Genomic DNA, 14,903 nt, shown 5'->3' on the forward strand with positions numbered 1-14,903 from the left:
CATCATGTCATTTTAATGTGTAATGTGAATGTAATTTTATGTGCAACTTTGCTGCCTCTTGGCCAGGACTTCCTTGAAAAAGCGGTTTTTAATCTCAATGGGATTTTATCCTGGGTAAAAATAACATTTACTTATTCATGTATTATTTACATTTTATGTTTACGTATGTTTCATCTTATCTTTCATATTATTATTATATTATTATTTACTTTTTCTCTAGTGTGAATGCCTCAAAGGTGGCATTGTTCCTCAAATCCTCAGTCCCATGCCATGTTTTGTTTTTGCTTTTTTTGTCAAGGAGATGTGTGTGTGTGTGTGTGTGTGTGTGTGTGTGTGTGTGTGTGGGTGTGTGTGTGTGTGTGTGTGTGTGTGTGTGTGTGTGTGTGTGTGTGTGCGTGTGTGTGTGTTTTCTTATCTTCTTTTTTTTGAACAGCACTTTGTGTTTGCCAACTGCCTGTGTATAAAAATTATTATATAAATGAAGTTTGCTTTGATTTGATTTGAAATATTATTCACTGTTACAAGTGGCTGTCTGGGGGCAACCTAAACTCTGAGATGGCCCTCAATGAAAACGAGTTTGACACCCTTGCTCTCGACACTTATTAATCAATTTGTTATTTTACTGGTATTATCGGTTTACTTAATCCCCACTTGGTAAACGTAACTAAACATGTATTTCTTGTGTGGTTTAAAGCTACTTTGAAAATGGAGTAGGCCAATCTACATATTACTCTCGATTAAATGTATAGCTAAGCTACGGTGGAAGCTATACCTGAAGAATTGTAGCAAGCTACACTACAAGCTGCACAGCAAAAGCAGCCTGCTACATTAAAGCTACATTCTAACACACACACACACACACACACACACACACACACACACACACACAGTGCATGCAATGCATACTTGGTCAACAGCCATACACGTCACACTGAGGGTGGCTGTATAAACAACTTTAACATTGTTACAAATATGTGCCAAACTGTAAACCAATACCAAACTGTGGTACGCGGGCTCTATCTAGAGGTGTGCCAAAGAATCACTTAATTAAATATTCAAACACAGTGTTACAGTTCAAACTATGTGTAATGTTACTGTAGGAAAAATATTAAACATTGTTTGTTAAATAAAACCTCTACCTTGTTTTTTAATTAATACTTAGGCCTGCTATGCTACTGTATTATAATGTTGGTCATTAAGGTAGGGTTTTCTGAGGTGGTGCGTAGTAAAAAAATTTGAGAACCACAATTGTATTAATTGTGGGAATTTTGACTTTTGCATGTTTATCTGGTGAAATGTCTAAATGCTATTTGCTTGAAATGTTGCTTGTCAAAATATACATTTCTTCAAAGTTTTTAAAGACTTACCTTGCTGTGACCAAAAAACAGAAAGCATGTGTCAAGACCTAAGTTCCAAAGTTTCCAACACTTGCACTTATTTAATTTCATTTTGTCAGTATTCACGTCAGCCAATGATTTAATGTGAAAACACAAATACTGACAAGAACAGAAAGCCAGTTGTTAAAACAAATGGGAGGCAACTTGAATTTACACGTAACAAGTTTATGGACAACTTTCAATAAAATAATACAATGACAATATACCACGATAGTGATTATTGTAGTCTCCAGCAATGTCAATAAACATACAGGTTTTCATCAACCAAGCCATAAATCATCCTTGAAAATAAAGTACATTTTTAAAAACAGTTATGCATTAAGAATGACAACACAGTTTAGTTTGAGTACGTAAACCTAAAATTCTGCAAACAAATTAAAATACATTAGCTCATTCTTAATGTTACCTTAAGTATAAAAAACACTTAAGTTAATGCCAGTAGCAGTTCTCATTTGATAAGAACAATAAAACAAATGATTTCATGAAATAATCTGCGATAAAAGGGCCACATCCATTTCTCACCGTTGTTATTTTTCTACTTTTCCTGTTCCCCATGTCTTGTTGTCTACAGCTGACACCTCCAACGCGACGCGCATAAAACAGACTGACAAGAATAGCGTTCCCATGTGCACCAGGCTCGTCGCACTTACCATAACACGTTAACTTGAAGGTAAGCACATGGGCCGACGGAGCAATATTATAACACTTACATTATGAATCACTTGTGCGGCAAAATCATTTTTTTTGTCCCGATGGATAAAAATGCAGCATTCAAATGTGCTCAAACAAAACGAAATGTCCATTTATCACGGTCAGATTGGGATGAACGTGGACATAAAGTGCATTCATAAAACTGGAAAAGCCTGTGCACTAAGTAGACGCAACATTTACTCACGATTATTGGATTATTATGTTTACAATATGTAGGAGCATATTTGTGTATAACTCAATCCTCATTTGTGTTAATTATGTTTCATAAACCTATATTAGGGACGTAACCACTACCAGTAATAAACACACTTATTTGCGTTGGCGTTTAACACTCGCTGAGCTGGACATTTTTCAATTTTTATTCATTCCTTTTTACTACTTTTATAGTTTCTTCTACTGCTTATTTGGTTTTTACCATTTTATTGTCTGGTTCATTTAACTGTATTTGTATAAATAGCATGTTCTGTACTTAACAGGATTGTTCTTATTTTTTTGTACCTCTTCTGTTTTTAATTCGTACCGCACTTCGGGGCAGTAGTGGCTGTTTAAAATTTGCTGCATGGATCAATTAATAAATAAAGAGAATAATGATAAACTGCGGTAAAATTACAGATTATTAGCATTAATATTCAGTTTTTAATCATTGTAAAACCATGATTGACTACCGCACTTTGACAAACTTGTGGTGATTCTGCTCATTTCCTGCGGAAGCAAGAAGCACGCTAGACGCTAGCTAGCTTGAATGCTAACGTGTATTTCCCTGTTGCAAAGAAACACACTAAAACCTTTAAAAATTAAAACGGAAGATAAACATGTTTGAGCACTGCTATGGCGCTTAAGGTATGTCAAGGAACGTATATTGTGTGTCTGTTGTTAATTTGAATTCTTTATTTTTGTATTTAATTACCGGTAAGTACTTTTTAAACACATGCAACAATATTAAGATAAATATGGTAACGTGATCATTTTGGTCACAATAACCATTTGGGGTATTGACATTTTTTTTTCCCATCCGAATCCCAATTCTAAATCTATTCATAATTTTGAAAAAAATAAATAAATAAATAAGTTATACCAAATGATGTATATTGCGAGAATTCTGGTTCTGAATCGTTTTTTCACCCAATAATTGGAATCGAATCATGAGTTGTTTTAGGATTCACATCTCTTTCAACCCTCATACAAAGTCTTTATATTGTTACATCCCTCATTCATATTTATGTACTACGACCTCTACTGTTTATTTTTTCAATATCTTTCCCCTACTATAGATTGAGGACTTTTTAGTCTGATTATTTGCGTTCTCACAATGTGTTTTAAATCTGATGTCTGTAACATTTAAAGTATATGATACACAACAATCCATATTTTTATTACCCTTCTTTTCCATATGAAAAAAAAAAAAGAAAATCTGCACGTTCGGTTTGCGTACTGCAAGTTACTTATCACACACGTTGCAAAACAACAACCCCAAAATAAACGTGGTGTATATGCACACACATCTTAAATTCACACGCCTGCAGAGAGAAAACAATTACGGCGCTTTATGATTACATCATGAACAAAACATCTAACTCAAACGTTTATTTTTCTGTATGGACTGGTACATTTCCTAAGCTCTTATGTAAACTACAATATCAATGCATTATGTTGTAGGACTTGCCTGAGAATTCATTGTTCAGAACTGCTTATCATGAAGAATGTCTTACTCTGTTTTGCATACAACTGTAAAAATACAGTCAAATTCAACAATCACATTTCCCTTTTATCATTTACTTAAAAAAAGTTAAGTTGCATTGTACACATGGACATTACACAATAATAATCAGAATGTGCACTCCAATATTGGGCAATAAACAGTCAACTATTAACTTTTTTTTTTTTTTCACTTACAAAAAATTGGGAGAGACACACACTCAGTACTTCTATCAGCAATACAATTAGTTCATGATTTCCTTTATGGGATTGATGCCTCACATCCGTGAGAGAGCAGACTCCAATACAAAAGAACAAATTGAAAAAAAGACCTCAAAACCAAAAGGTGAACCACTCCTAGTTTTCACTCATCTTTTTTTTTTTTTTTTTTTACAGAGCAAACAGTCTGTTCTTTTTTGATGCGGAGAGAAGCTTGGAGGTTCGTCACATTTCAATATCAGAACTTGAGCAGGTAGAGCAAGGTCACCATCAGCGGGGGGCAAAAGCGGGATTGAGGCAAAACGGCTGCACCGTTGACATCATGCATTGCACCGGGACCTGCAGGGAAATAATGGAAAACATGTGCTAACATTAGCATCATGCACACATGTTGCAAGTCAAAACTTGACTCAAATAGAAAGACTGAAATAGAGGATAAATCAGAGACATTGTCACAAAAAGAACTAGTTAAAATGGCAGACACGCAGGCCTCGTTTACACTAAGGTTATCCAGGGTAAATCTCACCTAACCTTATCCTTGTCCAGACACACACAATGGTCATTTAAGACCCCCCCCCTCTCCCCTGCATCCGCCGATGCAATGCGACCTGGTACGCATGCGCTGAAAATGCGCACGTTGTGGTCACCTCCAGTGTTGCTTTGTGTGCAAGTTCTTAAATGTAACTTATCTGAACAATATCCAGTGTTGTGGTATTTCAATTAACTGGAATCCAGTGAGCTGTGGGGCCCTATTGTAGTGAATCACACCCGAGCCACTATCAATTCATCAAATCTTCTTTGGACAAGACAACAAACAATGTGACAAAGAAAATTTGACAACAATCAATCTAGGGATCTGGATATCTGTGCTGACTGGAAAACATGAACAATCATGTCGTAGTATCAGTCAAGTATTAGCCCTCATTTCATGTTTTGTTTGTACACAGCAAGCTCAACAAGCATGGCGTGCTGCGTGTATCATGATCAATTTTATAGAGACTTACTCGATGGGTCTGTTTGGTCAAGTTGGCCGGGGAAGTTTTTTGCCAGCTGATTTTTGGTAACCACGCCATTTATGTTGATATAGCTTTGCTCCAATTTTCGAATATATGCCCGCAAGTCAAGCCAACCTCACTCTCTCGGCTTCTGTCTGCTCCAATGTTTCACCCTCTTTTTTTGTGCTTGCTTCTATAAGCAGCAGTTTGTCCTCCATATATTCAGCTTCAAAAAGATAAGGTTGTGACCTCATTTGTTCAAAAATAGTTATCTTTGTAGTCTGTTACCAAGTCTGCAATGGTTTAGTAGTAGGAACACAAATTTTCTACCGGAAGTCGGAAGTGCGCTGCTAAACGGGAATTAATGTGTGACGTCTAGGTGGCATTGTGGTGAAGAGCTGTTCTCTCGTGGGTGCAGCAAAGATGGAACACAGCGTGAGGGTAAGGATAATGATTTATTTACACACTAAAGAACACTATGAAACAGACTAGGAAACAAAACACTTTGCATGAAGGCACTAACAAACAAAACAACAGAACTAGCATGCAAGCTAGAAAGAACAGAAAGCGCTAGCGTGAGAACTAGGGAAAAGAACAAACAAAATAGCGTGGAAGCTAATCGAGCGCTAATAATTACCACAATGCTGGAATGCGACGTCATCTGTTGCGTGGGAGCAAACAAAAGTCCAAGACTGAATGTCAAACAAAGGCGGGCATATATAGGGAGATAAATAATCAAGGGCAGGTGCGCGTGATCAAAGGAGAGACAGGTGACACTAAATGGGTAACTATGACACCGTAACAAAACCAGGAAGTGCCACAAAGAACTGAGGAAGACAAATACTAGACAGAATGTGATAACAAACAGAACCAAAACCAGAATATGCCATGATCCAAGACGTGGATCATGACAAAATGTGCTGAGGAAGGAAGTTTCCGCAATGCTTAAAATGACCAAAATATGATAAATATTGTACATGTTACATGTTGTTATGAACGTGTCTGTTACTACAATATGTATTTACTTGCAGCATTAATGGAGGATTTTGGAGTTGTTTTAGAGAGCTTTGAAGGCTACAATGATTACTTCCATTAGCCACATTTTGTAAGTGTTTTTTTATCATCTCTAGAATCCTAAAAAAAAAAAGGGCATGTGTGTTCTTGGCTCTCATAATGATTGTAAACGATGGGCAAAATTCCAAAAAATACTGCAGTTCCCTTTTAAAGATAAAAAGAACCCTCATATACCATGTACTGTGATGCATACACAATTTACTCTTGAATTAAACCTTGATCTGGACTGGTTTATTGACTTAGTATTGACTTAGACCTGTATTTGCTCTCGTCTACATTCAATAAATTAGATTCAGGATTAGGACAAATCTGAGATTATTTTAATCTACCTTTATGAGGAAAACAAAACATGGACCCAGATTTCCCTCGCCCGGACGCGGGTCACCAGGGCCCCCCTCTGGAGCCAGGCCCGCAAGTGAGGCACGATAGCGAGCGGTGGCCGGGCCTGTTCCCATGGGGCCCAGCCGGGCACAGCCCGAAGAGGCAACGTGGGTCACCCCTTCCAATGGGCTCACCACCCGTAGCAGGGGCCATAGAGGTCGGGTGCGATGTGAGCTGGGCGGTAGCCGAAGGCAGGGCTTTTGGCGGTCCGATCCTCGGCTACAGAAGCTAGCTCTTGGGATGTGGAACGTCACCTCACTGGGAGGGAAGGAGCCTGAGTTAGTGCGCGAAGAGGAGAAGTCCCGGGTGGATATAGTCGGACTCACTTCGACGCATAGCAAGGGCTTTGGAACCACTTCTCTCGAGAGGGGATGGACTCTCTTCCATTCTGGCGTTGCCAGCAGTGAGAGGGGATGCGCTGGGGTGGCAATTCTTGTTGCCCCCCGGCTCAAAGCCTGCACGTTGGAGTTCAACCCGGTGGACAAAAGGGTAGCCTCCCTCTGCCTTCGTGTAGGGGGACGGGTCCTGACTGTTGTTTGTGCTTACACACCAAACAGCAGTTCAGAGTACCCACCCTTTTTGGGCACACTAGAGGTTAGTACTGGAAAGCGCCCCCCCGGGAGATTCCCTTGTCCTACTGGGGGACTTCAACGCTCATGTTGGCAACGACAGTGAAACCTGGAGAGGCGTGATTGGGAAGAACGGCCGCCCAGATCTGATCCCAAATGGGGTTTTGTTATTGGACTTTTGTGCTCATCACAGTTTGTCCATAACAAACACCATGATGAAAATAAGGGTGCCCATATGTGCACTTGGCACCAGGACACCCTGGGCTGCAGTTCCATGATCGACTTTGTAATTGTGTCATCGGATTTGTGGCCTCATGTTTTGGACACTCGGGTGAAGAGAGGGGCGGAGCTTTTTACCGATCATCATCTGGTGGTGAGTTGGCTGCGAAGGTGGGTGAGGATGCCGGACAGACCTGGCAGGCCCAAATGTATTGTGAGGGTCTGCTGGGAACGTCTGGCAGAGTTTCCTGTCAGAGCAAGTTTCAATTCCCACCTCCGGAAGAACTTTGAACATGTCACGAGGCAGGTGCTGGACATTGAGTCCGAGTGGACCATGTTCCGCACCTGTATTGTCGAGGCGGCTGATTGGAGCTGTGGCCGCAAGGTAGTTGGTGCCTGTCGGGGCGGTAATATTAAAACTCGTCGGTGGACACCAGCGGTGAGAGATGCCGTCAAGCTGAAGGAGTCCTATCGGGTTCTTTTGGCTAATAGGACTCCGGAGGCAGTGGACAGGTACTGACTGGCTAAGCGGTATGCAGCTTCAGCGGTCGTGGAGGCAAAAACTCGGACATGGGAGGAGTTCGGGGAAACCATGGAAAACGAATTCCGGACGGCTTCGAAGCGATTCTGGACCACCGTCCGCCGCCTCAGGAAGGGGAAGTAGTGCACTATCAACACTGTGTATGGTGCAGATGGTGTTCTGATGACCTCAACTGCGGATGTTGTGAATAGGTGGAAGGAATACTTCGAAGACAACCTCAATCCCACCAACACGTCTTCCTATGAGAAAGCAGTGCCTGGGGAATCTGTGGTGGGCTCTCCTATTTCTGGGGCTGAGGTTGCTGAGGTAGTTAAAAAGCTCCCCGGTGGCAAGGCCCCAAGGGTTGATGAGACCCGCCCGGAGTTCCTTAAGGCTCTGGATGCTGTTGGGCTGTCTTGGTTGACAAGACTTTGCAGCATCACGTGGACATCGGGGGCAGTACCTCTGGATTGGCAGACCGGGGTGTTTGTTCCTCTCTTTAAGAAGGGAGACCAGAGGGTGTGTTCCAACTATCCTGGGATCACACTCCTCAGCCTTCCCGGTAAGGTTTATTCAGGTGTACTGGAGAGGAGGCTACGCCTGGATAGTCGAACCTTGGATTCAGGAGGAACAGTGTGGTTTTCGTCCTGGTCGTGAAACTGTGGACCAGCTCTATACTGCCGGCAGGGTTCTTGAGGGTGCATGGGAGTTTGCCCAACCAGTCTACATGTGCTTTGTGGACTTTAAGATGGCATTCGACCGTGTCCCTCGGGAAGTCCTGTGGGGTGTGCTCAGAGAGTATGGGGTATCAGACTGTCTTATTGTGGCGGTCCGCTCCCTGTACGATCAGTGTCAGAGCTTGGTCCGCAGTAAGTCGAACACATTTCCAGTGAGGGTTGGACTCCGCCAAGGCTGTCCTTTGTCACTGATTCTGTTCATAACTTTTATGGACAGAATTTCTAGTCACAGTAAAGGCGTTGAGGGGTTCGGGCTTGGTGGCCGCGGGATTAGGTCTATGCTTTTTGCAGATGATGTGGTCCTGATGGCAGGAGCCTGAAATCCAGGACTACGAGACTGACAAACATTTTCTACCCACAGGCTATCAGGCTTGTGAATGCTAACTTGTGAATGCTAGCTCCCCCGCCCCCATTTTTACTTTGTCTCTTGGAACAAAAGACATGTACATTGACCACCCCCGAACTGTGAACTATCACTGTAGACACTTTTCACCTTTGATCGCTAAAGACACTTTAACTGCTGCTGTGACCCAAGGTCACCTCCATATTTATACTGTTGACTGTCAATCAGAATGTGCAATAATGTTATGTTACTTACTGTGCCTTGTGTATACAATTTTTATTTTTTTTATTTTAGCTAAGTACCGTGTGACTTGTTGAAGGGTGACTAGCAAAGTGAGATTTTCATTGTACGGCAAACTGTCTGTTTAACTGTGCATATGACAATAATCAATCTTGAATCTTGAATCTTGAATCTTGAATCTTCATCTGGCCGGGATCTTCAGCTCTTACTGGATCGGTTCGCAGCCGAGTATGACGCGACCGGAATGACAATCAGCACCTCCATGTTCGAGTCCATGGTTCTCGTCCGGAAAAGGGTGGAATGCAATCTACGGGTTGGGGAAGAGACCCTGCCCCAAGTGGAGGAGTTCAAGTACCTAGGTGTTTTGTTCAGGAGTGGGGGAAGAGTGGATCGTGAGATCAACAGGCGGATCAGTGCGGCGTCTTCAGTAATGTGGACGTTGTACCGATCTGTTGTGGTGAAGAAGGAGCAGAGCCGGAAGGCAAAGCTCTCAATTTACCGGTCGATCTACGTTCCCATCCTCATTTATGGTCATGAGCTTTGGGTTATGACCGAAAGGATAAGATCAAGGGTACAAGCGGCCGAAATGAGTTTCCTCCGCCGTGTGGCGGGGCTCTCCCTTAGAGATAGGCTGAGAAGCTCTGCCATCCAGTAGGAACTCAAAGTAAAGCCGCTGCTACTCCACATCGAGAGGAGCCCGATGAGGTGGTTTGGGCATCTGGTCAGGATGCCACCCAAACGCCTCCCTAGGGAGGTGTTTAGGGCACGTCCAACCGATAGGAGGCCACGGGGAAGACCCAGGACACATTGGGAAGACTATGTCTCCCGGCTGGCCTGGAAGGATCCCCCAGGAAGAGCTAGACGAAGTGGCTGGGGAGAGGGAAGTCTGGGCTTCCCTGCTTAGGCTGCTGCCCCAGCAACCCGGCCTTGGATAAGCGGAAGAAGATGGATGGACTGATTTTAATCTACGTCTGAGAAATACATTTCAGAAAATCCTGGTTTAAAATGTGATTCAGTCTAGAACTAGGGCTTAATCCCTCAATGGGTAACTGGGCCGAAGAGTTTTTGATGGTCGTCTTAGTTACCATGAAAAACTCACTCTTAACGCACCTGAAACCTCAAGATAACCTTATAAAATATTAGACGATCTGGAAATTGGTGTCTTTGATCAGAAGGGAGAAAATCGGGCTAAAAAAAGCCTGATTGTCCTTATGTGTTTACCCAGTTTTAGTCTCTTCAGACCACAGGGCAAGGTTCTGGTACCTCATGTTCTTGACTGCTTGTTTACAACATACTCTTTGTTGGCCTTCATGTGACTGAGCTTTAATTTAGTTACGGTATGTAAGTGAAAGACAAACTTCCACAAATACATTAAGCCAACAAATGGGGCTCTGTTTGTATCCAGCACTGATTTTATGGATTAAGAGCTTTGTAAATGGTTTTAAATGCAGCAAAGTGTTTTTAAAGACTTGACTCCCCCAAGGGTGTGTTTTATCCCCCATTCTCTTCTCTGCGTACAACAACAACATCAGGTACAGCAGAGAAGGAATGACTCTTTTTAAATATTTAGATGATATGGCTCTGGTGGCACATGTGACAGACAGCAAATCACTGTCAATCAATAACATTTAAGAAAACCTCCCTAGAGCTCAATGCCAGTAAGACCTGGGAGCTGTGTTGTACCAGATAAAAGGTGCTCTCAAAGCAGTCTCTACTTTTCCAGCCCCTTAACATCAGGGGTCGGCTGGTAGAGCAGGTGCAGTCGTTAAAATATTTGGCAAAAGACATTGACAAGGTTTGTCCTTTACTACACACACTGATCCCATCAACCTGAAAGGTCAGCAGCGCCTCCACCTGCTGGGGAAACTCATGTCTTCCAATATCAGTTCGTACACTCTGGTTCTGTTCTACAAATCATAAATATAATCTACACATATTTTCAACATGGCTTCCTGTTACAACTCTCCATAGAACATAAAGTAAACCTTCCCCCTTGAAAAAATTCCCGGCGCGGCACCGCTGCTGCCCACTGCTCCCCTCACCTCCCAAGGGGTGATCAAGGGTGATGGGTCAAATGCAGAGAATAATTTTGCCACACCTAGTGTGTGTGTGACAATCATTTGTACTTTAACTTTAACTTTAACTTTAAAATGGGCCAGTAAAGTAACTGGATGCCCCTAAACCTCCCGTACAGATCTCTAAACTCAGGGAGTAAACAGGAAAGCCATTCAGATCTGCACCCATCATTCCAGCTACTACCATGAGGCTGCCACTTTTATCAAATTATGATTTGTCTTCAGGATACTTGCAGATATTTGTAAGCGGACTTATTTACGTGCCCTCACTTTGACGGTCTGCTCCCCGTCAGTCATGTTGTAGTTTTTAGCGCTTCCATATGGAGTTTACTGACTGATGTAAGTTAAAACTATACACTACTTTGTACTAGAAATGGCAACAGCGGAGGATGCATGTGCATGTACGAGGCAGTCAGCCCCAAAACAAGAGGATAGAGCTTATTGACTACAACATTACTACAATGTCGGACTCGCGCAAAGCTCTTCGGGTTAAAATGTACCATACATGGAGATATCTGCTGATGTCACCAATGGTAAAAACGACACACATGGACCAAATACCAAACGACTCGTTTGGAAGAAGTATTAAATAAGGCAAGATTGTTTTTATAAACATCTCTGCCATGCTTCCATGATTTAAACTTTTCAAGACTTATGCAGATCCCAAATACACAATAACAGGTACCAATAGGTAAGAATGTTTGGTTCAGCATAATGGGTCAATGTTTAAGGCATTTTGCCTGTGATTTGTTTTTCTTTTTTGAATGCATTCCATCTTGTAAATAAATATGTTCAAAAGTCTGCTCACGATAGCCTGTGGGAGTCGCTCTATTTTGCCTATTAAGCGCTCTAAAACGCATTGAAAACACATATTTCAAGGTTATATATACGTGCTGTAAGTATATATGTAATGTAACAGGCACATTCATAACTTTCAATATTCACGTATTTTGCTCATTTTAAGCATGCGGTGGTGCACTAATTTATTACACACATTTATTTTATTTTCACGGTGTGGCGCAGTGGAAGAGTGGCCGTGCGCAACCCGAGGGTCCCTGGTTCAAATCCCACCTAGTACCAACATCGTCACGTCCGTTGTGTCCTGAGCAAGACACTTCACCCTGTCTCCTGATGGGTGCTTGTTGACGCCTTGCATGGCAGCTCCCTCCATCAGTGTGTGTGAATGGGTAAATGTGGAAGTAGTGTCAAAGCGCTTTGAGTACCTTGAAGGTAAAAAAGCGCTATACAAGTACAACCCATTTACCATTACTATGTTTGTTTTTTTTTTGTTTTACAACATCAACTTTTTTACAACTTAATTTTCCTGAAGGAACTCTCCTGATGGAATCAATAAAGTACTATCTATCACTGATTACTACGCCCTGCACACTTCATGAGAGCAAACAATCTTAAATAAACATCACTTACTATACAATGTCTGCTGTCACTGGACTGCCGACTGATGGGATGTTGTTTTATTCCTGTTTAGATGACGGATGACTCAAAATTCTTGCCAAAAAAAACAGGTGTGTAATCAAGCGTCTTTTTATGTCTTTCTGGTCTAAATTGGATGCCAAAGTTAACCAAATTGTCAGATTATGTCCTCGTCTTTCTACAATCAAGGTAAGTGACATTATTTATGTTATCAGATTCTAAATTATTAAATTGTATACCAGTGCAAAATATTGCTCATTTGTAGTGGTCTTTCTTGAACTATTTGGAAAAAAAGATAAAAAAATAATTAAAAACAAACAAGTGTGTCAAAGCGCTATGAGTACCTTGAAGGTAGAAACGCGCTATACAAGTACAACCCATTTATTTATGTCATTCAATTAAAAATAAAGATTTCTACACATAGAAGTAATCATCAACTTAAAGTGCCCTCTTTGGGGATTGTAACAGAGATCCATCTGGATTCATGAACTTAATTCTAAACATTTCTTCACAAAAAAAGAAATCTTTAACATCAATATTTATGGAACATGTCCACAAAAAATCTAGCTGTCAACACTGAATATTGCATTGTTGCATTTTTTTCACAGTTTGTTGAAGTATTATTAAAAAAATATATTTATAAAGGATTTTTGAATTGTTGCTATTTTTCAATGAATATATTTATAAAGGATTTTTTAATTGTTGCTATTTTCTAAATTGTTTTGAAAAATCTCACGTACCCCTTGGCGTAGGCGTACCCCCATTTGAGAACCACTGATCTAGTATAAACTTCCAGGCGCTCTGAGGCGAGAAAGCAGCTCACCACCTAATGATATCAATATAGCAGCAACAAGCTTGTTGCTGCTCAGTGATAATGCACCGCTTGTGTTTTAAAAGAATTGTAAGTTAAGGTACTCGTAAATGGAGGTACCACTGTATTTAAAATGTTTTTTTGTGGGGGGATTACATTAAACTGAAAAACTTTTGCAAAACATATGTCGCTAAGCAAGGACAATTTTGTATGAACTTAATTTATGTTTTTCCTTTCCCTATTTCAGTTGTCTTTTTTGCAGTTGTTCAAAACATTACTATATCTACCTGTTAATTTATGTGTACAAATCCCGTTTCCATATGAGTTGGGAAATTGTGTTTGATGTAAATCTAAACAGAATACAATGATTTGGAAATCCTTTTCAACCCATATTCAGTTGAATGCACTACAAAGGCAACATACTTGATGTTCAAACTCATAAACTTTTTTTTTTTTTGCAAATAATAATTAACTTATAATTTCATGGCTAAAACACGTAGTAGTTGGGAAAGGGCATGTTCACCACTGTGTTACATCACCTTTTCTTTTAACAACACTCAATAAACGTTTGGAAACTGAGGAAACTAATTGTTGAAGCTTTGAAAGTGGAATTCTTTCCCATTCTTGTTTTATGTAGCGCTTCAATCGTTCAACAGTTTGGGGTCTCCGCTGTCGTATTTTACGCTTCATAATGCGCCACACATTTTCGATGGGAGACAGGTCTGGACTGCAGGCGGGCCAGGAAAGTTTTTTTTTTTTTACCAAGCCATGCTGTTGTAACATGTGCTGAATGTGGCTTGGCATTGTCTTGCTGAAATAAGCAGGGGCATCCATGAAAAAGATGGCGCTTAGGTGGCAGCAAATATTGTTCCAAAACCTGTATGTACCTTTCAGCATTAATGGTGCCTTCACAGATGTGTAAGTTACCCATGCCTTGGGCACTCAGGCACCCCCATACATTCACAGATGCTTGCTTTTGAATTTTGCGTCGATAACAGTCTGGATGGTTTGCTTCCCCTTTGGTCCAGATGACACAATGTTGAATATTCCCGAAATAAATTTGAAATGTGGACTCGTCAGACCACAGAACACTTTTCCACTTTGCATCAGTCCATCTTAGATGATCTCGGGCCCAGAGAAGCCGGCGGTGTTTTTGGATGTTGTTGATGAATGGCTTTCCCTTTTCAGAGTAGATAGATAGATAGATAGATAGATAGATAGATAGATAGATAGATAGATAGATAGATAGATAGATAGATAGATAGATAGATAGATAGACAAATAGATTGATAGATAGATAGATAGATAGATAGATAGATAGATAGATAGATAGATAGATAGATAGATAGATAGATAGATAGATAGATAGATAGATAGATAGATAGATAGATAGATAGATAGATAGATAGATAGATAAATAGATAGATAGATAGATACATAGATTGATAGATAGTACTTAATTGATTCCTTCAGGAGAGTTCCT

General features: G+C 40.9%; 1 protein-coding gene across 1 annotated transcript in view; it reads right to left on the minus strand.

Annotated features, from left to right (window-relative positions):
- Nucleotides 1-1,458: 1,458 nt before the first annotated feature.
- Nucleotides 1,459-14,903, minus strand: part of opcml (opioid binding protein/cell adhesion molecule-like) — a 422,626-nt gene continuing 409,181 nt past the window's right edge. The window contains exon 7 of the mRNA XM_061898041.1: nt 1,459-4,361. Coding sequence (XP_061754025.1) covers nt 4,261-4,361 — 101 coding nt within the window. The 3' untranslated portion in view covers nt 1,459-4,260. The remainder of the gene's footprint in view (nt 4,362-14,903) is intronic.

This window comes from Nerophis ophidion, linkage group LG04 (genome assembly GCF_033978795.1).
Source record: "Nerophis ophidion isolate RoL-2023_Sa linkage group LG04, RoL_Noph_v1.0, whole genome shotgun sequence".
NCBI lineage: Eukaryota > Metazoa > Chordata > Actinopteri > Syngnathiformes > Syngnathidae > Nerophis > Nerophis ophidion.